The sequence below is a fragment of the Callorhinchus milii genome, unplaced genomic scaffold (genome assembly GCF_018977255.1).
Source record: "Callorhinchus milii isolate IMCB2004 unplaced genomic scaffold, IMCB_Cmil_1.0 Scaffold5, whole genome shotgun sequence".
Classification (NCBI taxonomy): domain Eukaryota; kingdom Metazoa; phylum Chordata; class Chondrichthyes; order Chimaeriformes; family Callorhinchidae; genus Callorhinchus; species Callorhinchus milii.
In genome coordinates this window covers 18,836,087-18,853,778 of record NW_024704746.1, presented here as the reverse complement: position 1 = coordinate 18,853,778, position 17,692 = coordinate 18,836,087, and the positions used below count along the sequence as shown (strand labels likewise).

Sequence of the window (17,692 nt, the reverse complement as noted above, 5' to 3'; positions counted from 1 at the left end):
TGCCCACAGGATCTTGTGTTAAATTCAGCTGAGGGCAGAAAGAAAGAAATTTTCCCCATTCCGAGATGAAAAAAAAGTCATCATTAGGGACCTTTCAACACACCTCCTACTGGCTGTTTTCAGAGCAGCATAGGAGGGGACCTGGGACAAAGTGGCTCATCTGCTCAACCCACTCAGTCAAGGAGGGAGGTGAAATAATAATAATAATAATAATAATAAAAATAATAATAATCCTTGCATTTTGATATAGCGCTTTTCACATCGGGAGGACGTCCCAAAGCGCTTCACAGAGTACACTGTAAAGTGAATTGACTGTATATTTGTGGGCAAACGCGGCAGCCAATTGCGCACAGCAATGTCCCACAAACAGTCGTAGATTGAAAATGACCAATTTATTATTGTTTTTAGTTTTGGAGGGATTATTATTAGGCGTGTGGAGTAAAGAAACTTGCCCAAGGTTTCGCCCTGCCTGGAATTGAACTCAGGTCTCTCACTTGCAAAGCGAGTGCTCTAACCACTGAGCCACAGGACTCCACAAAGGGGAAAAGCCTAACATTGCTGGATTACAGCGTCACCAAAATCAATCCCAAATTGCAAAAATACGAAGACCAACTGAAGTAAGATCAAATTTGTGTGTTCAAGTCCACAGAACTGAGGCTAAAATGAAAAAATCAGCTGCTAATTAGACACGTGTAAGATCGAAAGAAACACAAAGCATTGTGCTGCATTAGTGGCTTTGGCATTTCAGACACAATAGCACATAATCACAGGAAGCTTCTCAAAGTGAAACTTCAAAACATAAAACTGAGTTCCTGTGAAAAGCACTGCAGGTACGTTTGATCTTTGTTATAGAATGGGGAAATAAAGGAGGACAGTATCAGCATAGACAACGCCTGAAGGCACTTTCAGTCCTGGAGTCTGGACTTCTGAAACCGTAGTCCCACACAAAGCAGATGCAATTATCAGCCGTGCAGCATTAATCACCCCAGTAATATAGAAGCTGAAAGTCTAAAGGGAACAACCACTCCCTCGATTCCCTTTTCATCTGTTTATGAAGACTTTGAACAAATAAATACGGGCGTTTACTTCTGTTTATGGAACAAATGTGGGTGGATGGTCTATGACATGTATTTTTATTAGACTCAGATTTATTGCATGGTCACTTTTGCAACATTGAATGTTTTTTCTCCAGTTTTCTTTCCTCCTCCTCTCCCAAAGGCATTTCCTTCCACTGCGTGATGGCTCCACAGGTACTGGGCATCCTCTGCTTTCTCTCCTAAGTGTAAATTCTTTAATGTTTGAGTCTTGACGATTCCTGTCTTGATGATACATATCTCCTTCACTTGATGTCTCCAGATAAAGATGAGGACAGGCTACTACGCTCCAAAGCTCTGGAACTCTCTCCCTCAATCCCTCCGCCTTGTCCCTTCCCTCCCCACCTTCAAATCCCGCCTGAAGACTTTCATTTTTGATCTTGGTTACGGTCATCTTCCCTCCCCTCCCTCTCCCCCCAGCTCGTTGTCAGACTCCGCCATTGTGAAGCACTCTGGGATGCTATCCTCGTGAAGGATGCTATATAAATGCAGGTTGTTGCTGTAAAGCTGGGCCATCGTATCCATTTGAAAATGAGTTACCATCAGTGAGTGCACTGAGGTCAAATCACGTGTCCATTCAATCACTGTGTGAGCGGTTTCTGTTTCCTTTAAATCATTTTAACAGTAACTAAGATTAATCCAGTAAATTACACCAACGCTTCTGTTCTTCTCCACAGGAACAAGCACATAGTGGACTTTGCCCTTGAATATGTCAAGGTAAGCATTCTGTTTCTGAACACTCCACAGTTATCTGATTTACTTTCATTCAATACTGATCAACTTGATGTCGCTTAGATTTATTTGTGACTGGTTTATTTTTGGCTGTTGAGCCTTTTACCATTCTGAAACTAAACCTCCCAGTGTAAATTATACACTGCACATGATGTGTCACATTTACCACTGTGCAATTCCTCATTATACATTGGGTTCATTATACATGGGTTCTTAGAACTGACTAAACCATCTTCATTTGATAGTTTGCCTTGTAATTCATGGATTCTGGGAGCGTAACTCTTAGAACTGATTCTATTAATCAGACAAAATGAATGTACTAAAATAGAATGATCTTGAAGGCTGGGTCACATTTGGAATGCACCATTGGCTTCAAGCTGCAGAAAGGCACTGTAAAATAGTCACTACAGTTTACAGTAATTAGAGTAAAATATTTGAAATGTTTCAATGTGATACTGAGCTATAAAAACGCAGCTTCCTTCCTGAATATTTCACTGTCCTGCACATCCATGATCCGTAAAAACATTTTAATTAAGTCGTATTTCTACACTTGAGCCATGGCATTTTAAAAAGTCTTTTGCGAAATTATTTTGGAAAATGCACTTAACAGCAAAGAAAATGTTCATTCTACACAGGATTAAGCTCATTGTGACGGATTTAAGAAAACAAGGACACTTTGTTTTCCTGAGCATCATGAACTACAGTATATAATAGACAGACTGGATGGCTTTCCACTTTGAGCCCATAGCCATTGAATCTGCTGAACAAACCTAGGCCTGCGATTGCACTGCTGTTTCAGAGTCGATGTGTAGCTGCACTGTATCACAGCTGCCTGAGCGTACCCTTCACAGGGGCCTTTGTAGCTGCCAGCTCCAACATGCCAGAAATCTGGAGAGCAAAGCTTTTCTAAGAAGTTTTAAAAAATCTCTCCAGTTACCCTTAACTGGCTCCTTTGATGTTAGTAACTTGAGAAAAATGAGCAAGAATTTGTGAGGAGTTTTATTTATGGTGACTACTGAATATCCAACAGCTTGAGTGGCCAGGCAGTCAGTCCAGGGTATTGCATTGTAGCTGCTCTGAAACCACATAAAGATGATTTTGAAGACTTCTAATTACTGTATTAAAGGGGTCTAATTACTTGTTACAAATGAGTCAGAGGACAAGGCTAAAAAGTTCACTTAGATCAGTTAATCCTGAGAGCAAGTCTGAAGGAAGGTGGTTACAACATTTCCACTGGCAATCCTACGTTTGATTTCTCCAGCCTGTAAACAACACATGCAATGGATTGCGTCTGTTCTGCTTGGTCAGTACCTCACCATAAAGAGAAAATAGCATTGCGTCTAAACTTTCCACCCGCTTTCCACCCTTCACTCCTTCTTCCTACCATTCTCTTTTTACTAATTTTAGTAGATCAGTTGATGTTGTGCAGAAATACCATAGGGGAGCAGACACAAGAATGACCTCCTTCTGTGCTGCAAATTTTCCGGGATTCTATGAATGATGCACCAGATTTTTCCGCTTGGGAAATGAGCGTGTGGTGCTCATAAACTGAGAGATGGGGGCCTCTAGTGATTATAACTGGTACACTCGCTTTGATTTATGGTTACATTTGTGAAGTGCGATTGCACAATTGCACCAATTCATTTTGAAGCCCTGTATTGATATTCGTAAACTGTGCAGCGTTGGAGAAGCAGCCGGTGATGTCAAGATAAAATCAGTTTGATTCTATTGATGATTGGAAATCTACAGCAGCAATTGATTGTTCCAATGAACCATGGACTTCCTTATACTATAATGCAATGCAGGGCTTGTGTTTATTAACGGACCACAGGATCGGTCTGTAGTTACTAATGTTATTAGAGGGCTATTAGCATTCCCGTCTCTTTAATGATATTAAAAGATTACCTGATGCTCTGGACTGTTGAGTGGGGCTCGTGTGTAGATGCTTTCTTGTAGATGGGTCCTTAGTCCCCAAGTGACTTAAGATCAGATAAACCTTCAGACTCACTTCTCACTCCCAGTACATGTGTTATTTTGAGCAGGGAAGTGGCATCCCACACTTTAATCGGCTTAGTCCTTATTTCAGTATACACTATGTGCTGCTGTTTATTATCACAACATTTTTGACAACAGGTGAACTGTAAAACAGTGATTCATGGTTCCTAAAAGAATGCAAGCATTCCTTCAGTTTAAAACACTGGTATCTTAAATTAGCACCAACATGAAATGAGTAGCAAATACTGTGCATATGGGGAAAACTAGCTGTTTTTATTAGTGGCCGTGTGTTGTCTTTTACTTAGCATCGAAAATCACCATTAAGGATCTTGGGGAATCTTATTAGTCTGCAGGAATCTGACTATAAATATGCTGTAAAGATTTACAGTTTGCAAGCAGTAAAATAAGTCCACTGCAGTATGAACACCACAGTCAAAATATGGGGTTGATATTCATCTGGTTGCAAAGCCTGACGAAAAAGGGTGTTAGAATGATGGATAAAAGCAGCAATAGATTTATCCTGGCCCTTCCACAACAGGCGTTGGAAATACACAGAGAGAGTTTTCGTTTTGTATCTGCACAACGAAGGGACTGCAAGATGTGATGACTGCACAATGATAGACTGTGAGATGTCGACACAGGGAATACGTTCTATGCTGTTGTGCAGTGGTAGTGCTGTCTGTGTTTGGTGTGCTTTGCTGTCATGGGTTCTCTTTGTTCTCCCTAATCAATGAATGAAGCAGATGTTCTGTTTGAGTACATAAGCACACATCAATTATTAATTCTACCGACAAGAGGACAAATTACACAAAGCTTTTGTTGTTAATTTTTACACATTATATGGTTTGATGTTTCCTAAGTATTTCTCATCCTGACTTTGAGTTCCTTCCAGCCAGGCATTTAGCACAGTTTGTGCTACAGATTAGAAAAGGTAGGAAGGGTTGGCGTTCTGTACCATATACAGTGATTTATTTCAAAAACTATTTTAAATGAAGGTATTTTACTTCCAGTCATAGATCTAATATTATTGCTAGCACTCTGACTCACTGGAAAAATTTGAAAGGTTTGAAAGTTTGATCATCCAAAGAAGAGTTTCTCCACATATCCTCCAAATAAATTGGTCACTCACTTCATGGCTCTTGTGGGAACTTCCTACATACAAATTGATTGTTGCATTTGCCTACAAATTAGCCAAATACCTTTTTATCGCTCTGATCTTCTCCTATCCCATTCCACTGCTCACCCTCTCCACTTGACAAGCAGGCTCACTAATAATAATAGTGCAGTGCTATTGGCACCTTCACATCAATAAACTCTTACCTGGGGAATGTTCACTGCTTTGCTGATTTTGGAGTTATTCCCACAAAAAGGTGTGTCCTTTGGTTTACCCATTATCAGCACAGCTTACGATATGAACGATTGAAATGAGAGATAACGTTACAATTACAGACCAAAAATGTCTGTTTACTTTACTGATGGGGCCGATAACCTAGGCGGGTCTTCTGAAACATTGAACAATCGTGAACAGTTTGGACTTAGTAGAGATTTAAACATTCAGCGCTTTTCAGTGTCGTTTTTTGATATCAGGAATTTAATTGAGGAGAAATATTTGATAATCTACAGTGTGTAGTTGGCATGTCATTTCATTGTGATTTTATAGTAAAGATTATTGAGATCTAATCTACGGTTGGTGGGATATAATCTATCAGCTGGCGGTTCAGTTCTCCTTTGAGGTTATTGTACTGATTACGTTCTAGGATATCAAAGCGTTTTCGAGAAGGTAAGAGCCTTACAGTGGCTGTTTTTGGTGCTGGATAAGCATGCGTGATACTTTTTGCCTTATCCCACTGCCTGTTTTCAGCAGTGCAGTGAAGCAGAAAGGAACTGGCACTCAGCCACTGGGCGATAGCCACAGAGAACATTTCTGTGGGATTTTCAGATAAGAACTTTCTTGAACCCAAAGCCACGTTTACATATATTTCCTCTGTTGATAATTGATTGCTAACTGGCACGTAAGGATAATTGCCATAATATGACTTGCTTTTGACATCCTCAGTCTGGCACAAACATACGTACAATTATAGGGAGGACTTGTTTGTGCAATCAGCCACCGTGCCATGTCTCACTAAATTAGCTTCTGTGGAGTCCTGTAGCTCAGTGGTTAGAGCACTCGCTTTGCAAGCGAGAGACCCGAGTTCAATTCCAGGCAGAGGGCGAAACCTTGACCAAGTTTCCTTACTCCACACAGAGCCTAATAAGAATCCCTCCACAAAAACAATAATAAATTGGTCATTTTCAACACATGACTGTTTGTGGGATATTGCTGTGCGCAATTGGCTGCTGCATTCGCCCACAAATATACAGTCAATTCACTTTACAGTATATTCTGTGAAGCGCTTTGGGACGTCTAGAAGACATGAAAAGCGCTATATCAAATGCAAGGATTATTATTATTATATTCTTGGGGTTGAGCAGCAGTGCAAAGGAAGTGAAACAAACACTAATTGAAAAAAACAACCCGTGCATGTGCCAATGTGTGATGCCCACATGCTCCATGTTGGCAGATGCACAGCTGTTTATATCTATTTTTCACTCTTTAAAACCACATTAAGAGAAACCCCATGAAAACGTTAGATCCTGTTGGCACCCAGTCCTGACTGACTGATTGGCACGAAGCAGGACAGACGGACACTGGCGACACACGTTGTCTATATTGGTGATGATTCCACATTTAGACTTTAAAATAGGAATAAATGCACTGCAGCCAAGCACCAGAAAGGAAGCTTGGAAAGAGGATACGCAGGGTTTGAACACGGTCTTCAAGAATATTAAAAAAAAACTGGCACATTGTCGGCCGAGGGTTTAATGATATTTTGTTAAAAAAAATCCAAGAAAAATATAACCGTCGTTCAACAAACCAGAAGAGAAACTGTTGGAGGACACGTGGAGAGGAGTTAACCAGAGGGAGGAACGGCTTGCTAAACTGCTTGATCAAAACCACCAATGCTCAATCTGTCCGGAGAGTCCGAATACTGATGTGCCTTCCTTACATGTCACAGTTACTTCCTATCCACAAGCACACACTAACTTCATTGCTGCTGTGCTTCTGAAGGCTGTTTGAGCACTAGTTTCATAGGCACGAGCAATGGGTTTGTGGTGCCTGCGCTAATACATTGCCATTCCCACTATCCAATGAGCGCATAATAATAATAATCCTTACATTTGATATAATGCCTTTCACATCTGGAGGTCATTCCAAAGCACTTCATAGGAATATATACTGTAAAGTGGAGTGACTGTTTTTTGCAAACAAATGTAGCAACCAGTTTTGCACGCAGCAATGTCCCACAAGCAGCCATGATGTGAATGACTAATCTTATTGGGTAATCGTTGGCCAGGGACACAGGGAGAAACTCCCTTACTTATGTAAGATAGAATGTCCTCAGTGCAGTGAAACAGCTCGGAGAGTCCATTTCAGTTTGGAGGAGCCAACGGGTTGGACAACATTTACCACATCTTCAAGGCAATGTTGATGCGAATGTTGCATTGCACAATTCAATGGAACTGGACTTAGAGAGTTCCTTAACCCAAAGACAATTCTTAGCCTCTGAGTATCTGAGAACTATTCAGTTATATTAATGATAATAATCCTTGCATTTGATATAGCACCTTTCATGTCATCATGACGTCTCGAAGCTCTTCACAGAATATATCTGTATATTCACAGAACATTGACTGTATTTTGTGAGCGAATTTGTGAGCGAAAGTGCATGTACTGTGTGTTTCCACACACAGTAAGTGCACTTTCCAGCATTTAATAGTGGAGTCAGCACTGACTTGCATCAGCCTCGCTTCCCCTCTTGCATTTATCCCTTAACTGGGATTAGAATGTTCCTCCCAGATTAAACAGAATTACATCTGTACTGAACAGAGCGGGAGGAAGCATTGTACACGAAGAGAACGCAGCAAGCTTGAGCATTATTTGAGGGAAGAGACTGTTGCAGAATTCAGTGCTCACTTCACCAAATCTTGACTCTTACTCCAGCGCCTTGGGACGTCCTCCCGACGTGAAAGGCGCTCAATAAATAGAATCTTGTTGTTGTTGTTGTAATCCGTTGAAATAAATAGCAAATCCATGTAGCAGTTACATTGGGACTCAATGAATGGCCTAATACTACTCGCTGGTCAATCCTGATCTTGTTTAATGTTCCATCAGTTCCTCTCGATATCTGGACACAAATCAGCTGCTTTGTTTTTTAATTAGATCTTTTAGTTTCCTGTCAAACCTGAGACGCATTGCTGAAAGGGCTGTGTCAAATAACCTGGGTTAATGTCAGCAGTGTTCCCTTGTGAGCTAATGAGTCAGAGACGTAGCCCAAGAACACTGTAATTGCAGTCAATCACTGCGACCATGTTTTTCCACTTTAAATTTATGTATATATTTTAACTGGTCTCTTTTGTGCCAGTAATGAAGAAAACTGCAGTTGCAGGGAATCATATGTCTGATCATTTGTTTACACTTTTGCTGCCAGACATTAGCCATTGGACGGGTCTGTCTTGTTAATTTAACATTTCGTTAAATTAATGACACTCTCAGTACAATTTTTTTTAAGAAAGAGCATTGAGTACTTTAGACATTGTTTGAATAAGTTAGTAACGAATGATTGAAGGAAGAGAATTGCCCCTTCATTTATTTCCATGCATTTTAGGAATTCTGTCAAAGCAGGAGGCAGGTCCCAACAGAGGCTCCTGGAGCTGGACACAAGATAGAGCGTACTTCATCCTCAAATTCATCAGACTTCCTGTTACACCCATCACGCATGCCTGTGTAATGATAAGGGTGTGTCCATCTATTCGGTTATCACAGTTTACTTTGGTAACTGAAATGAAGTGAAAGAGGACTAATTAAGCAAACTGCAGAGCGATCCAAGCTCAGATCTTGATCTGATCCACTTTCAAACGACCCTTTTATCAGCTCTTGATGAGCAGTATGATCCCCAGTGTGTTTAGGAACAGTAACCACTAGTATGGTGTGTGGAATAAACATTTCAATGTTACCATGGCAGTAAGCCATAAATGTCCTTTTTTTNCAGGATCTCACAAAATGAACAGTATTTTCGTGAGGTTTTTGTCTCATCTTGTACTTAAGAGGGAATTTTTCTGAAATCATGCCTCGGTTCTCTGTAGCTGAATAGAATCCATCTTAGATAATCAAATATTTGTGTTGTGAATTTCAGATGATCTTTATTAAGATTTATAAATAATTGTCAAGTTCATATCTGGTCAGAACAAAACAGAGATGGTCAGTCCTGGTGATCATTGATGAGCGAGTGGAATGAATTTTAAATATATTGGCACTTATTAACACTTGACTTTCTGTGAAAAGCTAGAAAATCAGGAGCTGTTGTTTCATTTGTAGTGTCTGCCTCCACGTCCCTTCAACACCTCTGTGCCCCTTTGTCACATCTATGTCCCTTCATATCCTTGATCACTGTTGATCACCGGTGCTTGAAAAGGTTGATGTCAACAAAGCAATGTTGAGAAGTTTGTCATAATAGTCAGTAACATTCTCCTTCTCTCCTCCTGGCCAGACCATCACAGAAATACTTTGTCTCACACAGTGTTTGTTAATTTTGGTTTTTCAAGCAGATATGCTTATCCATTTACTTTTTAAAGTTATTAATTGATGTAGCATCGGCTGCCTGTGTCAGGAATCTGTATGATGTGATGGGGGAGAAGCGGAGGAGTAGTAGGAGGAGGAAGAACTATTTTATCTCGAGAGTCACTTGAGGTTTTTTTATTTTTAAATCTCTGCCCTCCAGGTCTGCGCTCAAGGTCTAAGTCAAGTGCACTGCATGTATCTACCTCATCCTGGCCTCAGCATTTGAAAGGCCTGGACAATATAGTCAGCGCACACCCATATTTTACCAACAATATAATTATCCTTACATTTGATTCAGTGCCTTATCGAGTTATTGAAATGTCTCAAAGCACTCACTGGATTTACTGCAACTGTGTATTTGTAGACAAACTTGATCACCAACTTGCACAGCAATATCCTACACATCAGCCATGATTTTCTAGAATGGCAGAACAGGCTCGAGGGGTTGAATGGCCTGCTCCTGTTTCTAGTACAAACAGCCACAAAGTGAGTGACTAATTTTTATCTGGAGGATTGTTGCTCAGGAGAAACCAATAATAATCCTTGCATTTAGTAAACTCACTTCTTTTGATGTCAGTCAGGCTGACGGGATCTCAGTTCAACTTCTCATCCTAAGGACAGCATGTCTGACAACAAAGTGCATCCCCAACATTGCACTGAAGTGTCAGCCTAGTCTACGTGAGTTCAAAGCCCCGACATTGGGTTTGAACCAACAACCTTCTGAGATGAGTGCTACCAACTGAGCCAAGCCATCCAATGACAAGTTGCAGATGTTGCCCATATATATATATACACACATCTATATATACAGTAGATATAAACGTCCATGATCCAGTTGATATGTAGGAATATGTGACACCATAACATTCTAAAAGTCTGACTCATCTGAAAATATTTCACCTAATACCTTCCCCGCAGCAATCTCTTGTCAATTGAGCAATTTCCACCTGAATGGCAAATCCCCACAATAGAGAATTTTTGGAAACTACCTTTATTTATTGCTCTCGGGGGGCTCTCGCGGTCCTTAGCACAGAAGATTAAAGTACAGAAGAAGAGCAACTAAAATGCCCACGAACGATAATTTTTGCTGAGACACATTAAAATATGTTGTGCAAGTATGTGTGGGGGGTGTTGGGGGGGAGATGGAAAGGATCTGAGCACACCTTTTACCTGCTCGCTCAAGTACCTGAGAGATTTGGTTGCCTGCCCACTCTTTTGGCAGGAGATCATTGCATTCCATAGGGGCCCCATGTAACAAAGGGTTGTCTCTCCTACAGACACTATTTGGTGTAACAAATCATCTTTTTAAGTAACTACTATCGCATGAAATGTGGCCATAAATATCTGCAACACAATTCTTTTTTTGCTTTATCTAATGACCTTGTTAACTGGATCCTAAAAATCTTATACAGGACATCATATCAGTGATTATTTAATTGGGAGTTGGTATGTTGAAGGCGTTCTCTAAATATTTTCAGATGAGTAAATCTTTTAGAATGCTGAGGTATCTGTCTTCGTTGAATCCCACATATAAAAGCTGTTCCCCTTTGCATAGCATTTAACAGCAGGCTATTCTGGCTGGTGTAAGGATTTGTGAGTAGAGAGGGAATGAAACCCCCTTTAATGAAGATCTTTCAGGTAAGCTACAACCATTATAAAGTAAGTAAGCAAATGTGTGGCAGCTGAGGTCTCTGAACCATAATTACAAGGGGCTGGAAATTTTCTGGGCTTAGGCTGGTCCCAGATGGTTGAGAGACTGTGTTTGTCAGAGTGTAAGATCACATGAGGATTCCAGCTTTCCATACATGGAGTGTTTGGGATAGCATGCCAGGATATAGTGGGAACTGACAGATTGTGTTCTTTAAGAGGCAGTCGAGGCAGGCATGTGGACAGAAGAGCTAAGAAGCACACCATGAAGCACACATCTGGCCTTTATGTGTGAAACACTCTGTATTGTATCAGTCCTGCTGTAAAACCGAAAAGCTTTTTTCCTTTTACTACGGAGTTGATTGTATTCTAACATGACGGAGAGATGCAGTATTTTAAGAACCCTTTCTGCAGCTTTGTGCTGCTTTTACAGAAGCTCCTTCATTGGAGTCAAGGTACGTACTTAAATGTGTTTTCCATTTTAGACGTAGCCTGTAACCGTGATGCACATGTTAGTATAATTAATGATGCATTAGAAGTTCAGTAAGATAAAATGTACCTTGTGTAACGTTAACAGTGCTATTATGATACAGACATGTCTCTTTTCCCTTAATGCACTTAGAATCTTGTCAGCAGTTAACATTCAACAACCAGCCATATGTTTTGAGGAGGGAGGGCAATATTTTAAAGACAGGAACATTTTAATGTCAGAAATATCTTTTGACAGTTTGTTATCCGGCATCCTCCCGAAGTGGAAGTTTCTATACAAATGTAATTTGTTGTTAGATTTTTTGATAGAAATTCGTATCTGCTCAGCATGTACTCACACCTTGAAAATCATTGATTTTTTAAAAAATATATATATTTTTACATGTTTGGATGTTTAAAGCTCGATTAAATGTTCAATTTAATTTGAACGAACACAGGCTTTGTTGTTCTGCGTGTCTGGGGTTAGAAAGTTTGTTTAGCTGTATAATATTAGGCAATGTACAATGCTTAGTTTGGCATGAATGTTTAATACTTAAAATAACTGAGTTGTTGTCATGGGAATTTTCCATTTACTTTGAGCCAGCTGTTCTCATGGGTGAGAGCAAGAGTGTTTAGTGTTGGATGGGCTCTGTCTGGGGTTAGAAGAGTGTTTGCTTAGGAGTGACCCCTGGTGAACTATGAAAATATCAAAAAAAAGCATATGACTTACTGTCATCCACAAGTAACAAAACACTGACAAATAATGACAATTCACACCGCGTTTGATTAAGAGTTTCACGCTGTGTTGGTCAGTGAGTTTTATCCATGCACATTGCACTGAACCAGTCTTGCACTGAAAATAAGGTTCTGTGATTTATGTGGAAAGGAATGGCCTCGAGGCTTTGCGTTGGCAGCACTTTTAGTGTATGACTTGGGAACTAAAAGTAAATGCTAGCACATTGCTGGGCTTTTAAAGGGGATCCAGCAAACAGAGAGCAAGGGACCTTTTTAAAGGAAATCAATAGCTCAACAGCGTGACCTGAGTCAGCAAGGCTCTGTGCAGTTGGCATTATGGTTCAGCAGCAAAATTGGACCACATTAAGCTTCTGTAATCAGTGCCATCATCCAGGAGAAAGATTATTGCTGACAGCTTGCATGTTGTGGCCAGTAACGTGTAAAACTGCTCCTCTACGTTCCATCTTTTGACCTTGCTGCTATTGTGGTAAACTCTGGTCGTTTCATCTCTGTTATCTGGGCTTTAGATCTGAAAGCCAAGTGTGATTGAGCTAAAAACATATCCGAGTCTTAAATCCCAGATGGAGTGAATTTAAAGTTGGGAAGTATGTACATGCTGCCTGGGACACTATTGTGTTCCATAAGGTTAACAGAAACATCTCTCAGTGATGCAGAAAAATAGCTAGTTTTAAATGACTTCCCTCATGCCAACTGGAGCTTGAAGACTTTATACGAGAGTAAAAGACGTTGTATGGCAGCAAAAGGAAAATCTCTGTGAAGTTTAGCTTCGTATGCACAGGAAGGGCGAGACCCAGAGAACCCATCAGTGGTCAGATGTAATGATAGAGTCTCAGGGTGGAACTCCTAAGCGCAGACTTTAAGCTAATCTGAAGTCCATGTGTTTTTATAGGGCCCTCAGTCTCCAGGCAAAAGTATTAACTGAGGAATGTTCATTTCTTTACCGTCCTGCCAATATTGAAATAAAGGATTTGCCTGAGGGTTAATTTGGTCTGATACGGTGGGGAAACTGAGGGTGAGGGCATGATTTAGAAAGATGAGCTGTTGTTCACCTTGAAGAGTGAGGTTATGTTGACAATGTCAGTTGTGCATCAAAGCCACAATGTACAGATTGAATTAAAGCAAATGTATCTTCTATGTGATGACGTAGAAACCAAAGCTGAAATGAGGGTTAGCAAGATACAGAGTACTTACTGAATGCCATAGCTTCCTAACAACACCATTCCATTTATAGAGCGCCTTGCACGTCGGGAGGATGTCCCAAACAGGAACAAGGCAAACTAAAATGTAACCTTGGCACAGTGACGAGTGTGTCAGGTTAACGTACGTGCAAATGCACTGTCACTGCCTGGTTCAAGGATGGTAAGATTTTTAATGGAGTTTTGAACATACATCACGTTGGAAACATTCAACTGCTGAAACAAGAATGCCAGACACTCGATTCTGCGCTGCTGACTTCTATTGTGTCTGACTTTCTAGTCTGGATCGAAGTTCCGCCTGTATTTGTGTATTGAAAGTGGCAATTACCTGCAGCTGAACCACTATTAAAAAGCCATGTGTGGTGAGCACTACTAACCACATGTTATGATGATTATAAAAATAGGGGAACGTATTGGGCATGTGTCTGCTCAGACCCACAGCAGGCCACCTATTTTAGATTAACTTTGATTCCCCCTACCCCCTCCCCTTCGTACTATATTTTGAAGTCAGTGGGATTACCTTGATATTTTTTGATGCACTGTGAGACCAGCTCACCAGGTGCACTGAATTTCAGTTTCAACACTTGTCAAACGTTACTGTTTTGCAGATGTGTTCCACAGTAGTTTAGTTGGGCTCCATACTGCGCTTGAAGGGGTGTCAGACTGTAGATGCCTTGAATGCTATTTTATTGATGATTTCGCTGTAGGTTTTTCCAATGACTTTGTAGTTAACCCTGCGTGTGGTGAGCCTAGTGCAACCAGACCTAATACATTGGTTCTAAACCTGTGTTTTAGTGTTAGGAAATGCAAAAAAGGGAGGAGCAAACAGTGACTTTAATCTCTGCAATCATAGACTTAGCAAATGTTTCTCATGTCTGTCATAGTTTAAAATGAAGACACTGCATAACTGACATTGTTTGCACTGATATATTGCTGCTTCGTGACCAGGTAGTCATGTGCCTCAACTGTATTTCAGCAAGAGTATGAACTCTCGCCTTCTTTACTGTGAGTGTTGACAGTCCTGCCACTGCTTGTTAGCTGTATATCCTGAGAGCAACAGAAATCACACTGCTTTTAAAAAAAACAATGTGACTGTCTGCTCACGGTTTCTAATTTCTTGTTGTTTGGTCATATTACAGAATGGACCCTTTTGATTACTTGATATTGAATTCCACCAAATAAAGCCATTAATATGTTAACCCTGGAGACCAAACCACAATTCATCCCAATGCAACTCTACAAATTGCCTGTAAATATATTAAATACAACAACAAGTTACATTTGTATTAGAGACTCTCACGTCGGGAGGACGTCCCAAGGTACTGGACAGTGTGGGGTGGTGCTCTGGAGGCTCCTCATCTTATAGAGGCTCTGGTTTGTATGTTGTGGGGGCGGTAGTGAGGTTGCTGACTTTAGATTATTTCATATTTGGGCTTCTTGTTAGTCAATAGTCATTTCTTTCTAAAGCAGACACAGTCCTTACAGCTGGCTCACCTCTGAGAACATACACTCGCAGAATCCACTTGGCCAACAGGCTGAGTCGACCCACATGTTGGAGCAGATCAGCAGATCTGTGTCACATTTTGGCTTGTCTTCAGGACTGGGCAGGTTCCATTAAACCTCAGCACCAGAGAGTAATCTTAGAAGCAGTCTAAGAATTCGTATTCTAGTAACTGGAATTAGCTTCTTCTGATAAAGCATACTGGATATATCTAGAGATTTTAAAAAAGCCCACGTTTGTATGTCTGACAGCGCTGACCAGCTGATAAGATGCCCTTTGTTACTCTGTTGATTTATAACTTGGATTGACCATTCTCCTCTGTAACATCGACTATTCTGAATAATACGTCCTTAACAGTCCAGCAGCTATGACATTCTTACATAAACTCATTTGTTAATCCTCAGTGTGTACTCCCTAGAAAATATTGGACACTGTTCTGTCCTCTAGTGTACTGGTAATAATTGTGTTGAAAAGCAATGGACCGCTTCCTTGATTCTATATATTGCTCAAAATTCCCAAGGTTGCTGTAATTCAATGTGTACCTTGTATTACAAAGGGAGAGAGCTAGACAAGGATATATTAAAAGAAATTGCCACCAACCCCACACTACTCCCAGAGCTAGAACATAATACCTGCCGCGCGTGTGTGTGAGAGAATGTATGTGACCACTTGAGGGTGCTACTGTACAAGAACATTTATGCCATCGACTTCATTGGTCGGTCTACTCTGGAAACCTGTTCCGCAAGGTTCGAATTTGTGTATTTTTCCCTGATTGCTTCTGAAATGAACTGTGATCAGAAGGTGGGGCTATCGCAGAGAATCAGCTTTTCGAGTTCTAGATGCACAGAAGAGAATATCAGGTGCAAAGTGCAATGTCATAGTTGGTCATTCGTGATGATGTTGATATTAATCACTGGTGCTAATTATCACGGGGTTGAATATTGTGGTCGAGAGTACAAGATAAGTGTTCACTGGCCTCGAGCATAATTCTCGACCATACGATAATTCACCCCTTGCACTTTTCATCCCATAAAGAACAAAGGAACAAAAAAGATGGAAATAATATATTTTATCATATGTTTTTCCAAGTAACTCAAAATCATGGATAAGTGGATGCTGAGCAAATGTATCTTTACAGCAATTACTTAGGTTTGCTTACAGAATATATCAATGTGCCCAAAACATGTAGTCATGGAAATGATTTTTTTTCTGTCACTGAATTCTAACTATATAAGTGAGTCAGCAAAGTCCAAATAAAGCAGTCATCAGTAGCTTAGTAACAGATGCCACCCTGTAAGAGAATACTGAGCAGTTACTGGCTACTTTGGTAGCGTTTGAATCCAGGATATTTCCGACAGGTAATCATTAACAATGTCACCCAGTGCAATATCCTGTGGTTATTGATTTAAGATTAATAAGGTGGAGAGTGGTTTAAGGCTGCAAAGTGGGAAACTGCAGCTGAGCGATCCTCTGGGACTTCGATCAGTAATTTCAAAGTGGAGAGTGGGAGCGGGGCTGGCAGGAATGGAGCCAGATTTTCTCTAATGTGCGCACAACTGATCTGTCTGACTTCTCCTTCAGTTTTCAAAGGAAAGATACATCATGGATTCAACGCCAGAAAAGCTGAAGAAAGAATTGGAGGAAGAGTTAAAGTCCAGCAGTGAGGAGCCACGGAGCCATGCCTGGTATCATGGCCGAGTCCCTGGGCAGGTAAGCACTCTCTCGCTCAGCACCAACTGTTCATCCTGAGGTCGCATTTACTTTCTCATTCACTTCGGCTGTTAAACATTCAAGTCAATCAGTGCACAGGCCCTGCTGAAATCCTGCAGGAATGTAGAACTGCTGTCCTCCAGCCACCGCCCTGGTGGTTCCCGTATGGTCTTGGGCTAGCCCTGACTTTAAAGATTGCTGTATCCCTTTACACAGAAGATAAGGTCATCCTCCCCAGAGCTGCCCCTCTCGCAACTTAATTGTTCTTATCTTAAACTAAAATCATGATTATGTTAAAGCAGCCAAGCCCCCCCCCCTCCCAGAATGTACCCAGAATTATGATTATCAATGAAACACTTTGAAATGTCAAACATGTGAGTCTCCGGCATTCAAAGTAACAGAACCTGACACTAACTTTACAAACAACAAAATGACATTTGTTTCATGCCTTTCACGTTGGGAGGACGTCCCAAGACGCTGGACAGACAGAATTAAAGGCAGATTTACAGGCCTCATTGCAGATGGGCTGCCTCTTGTGTAGTGGAGACTGAACAGAGCTTGTTCACTTGCAGTGTCGGCTCCTGATTGCCGACCTCATTAATAAATTAAATATCCATAAATTATGTGGTTTATAATAATCCTCGCATTGGATTATAGCGCCTTATCACGTCTCAAAGCGCCAGAATATACTGTAAAATGAATTGACTGTATTTTATATTTTGCGGGTGAAAATTGCAATATTTACGGTGTTGAGGCACTTCATTTGAATATTAAAGTGGGCACTATAGCTTTGAGTGCTATGCAGATGGTTAAATACAGTACAATCAGGTGACTTTCTCAGTTGAATGAACACTGGCCTCTCAATCCGAGGTCAGCAATCTAAATGTTTAGACTCTCCCTGGATCATGATGAGCTGTACAATGCAGCAGAG

At 40.7% G+C, this 17,692-nt stretch overlaps 1 protein-coding gene across 4 annotated transcripts in view; it reads left to right on the top strand.

The window, feature by feature from the left end:
* Window positions 1-17,692, top strand: part of bcar3 (BCAR3 adaptor protein, NSP family member) — a 49,798-nt gene that overhangs the window by 24,912 nt on the left and 7,194 nt on the right. For 2 of the 4 annotated variants that reach the window (XM_007887135.2, XM_007887134.2), the window contains exons 5-6: window positions 1,772-1,811; window positions 16,633-16,761. In XM_007887135.2, coding sequence (XP_007885326.1) covers window positions 1,772-1,811; window positions 16,633-16,761 — 169 coding nt within the window. Of the gene's footprint in view, window positions 1-1,771; window positions 1,812-11,057; window positions 11,122-11,349; window positions 11,586-16,632; window positions 16,762-17,692 lie in introns of those variants that run through there. The other 2 variants (XM_042335408.1, XM_007887136.2) reach the window with 2 other exon arrangements.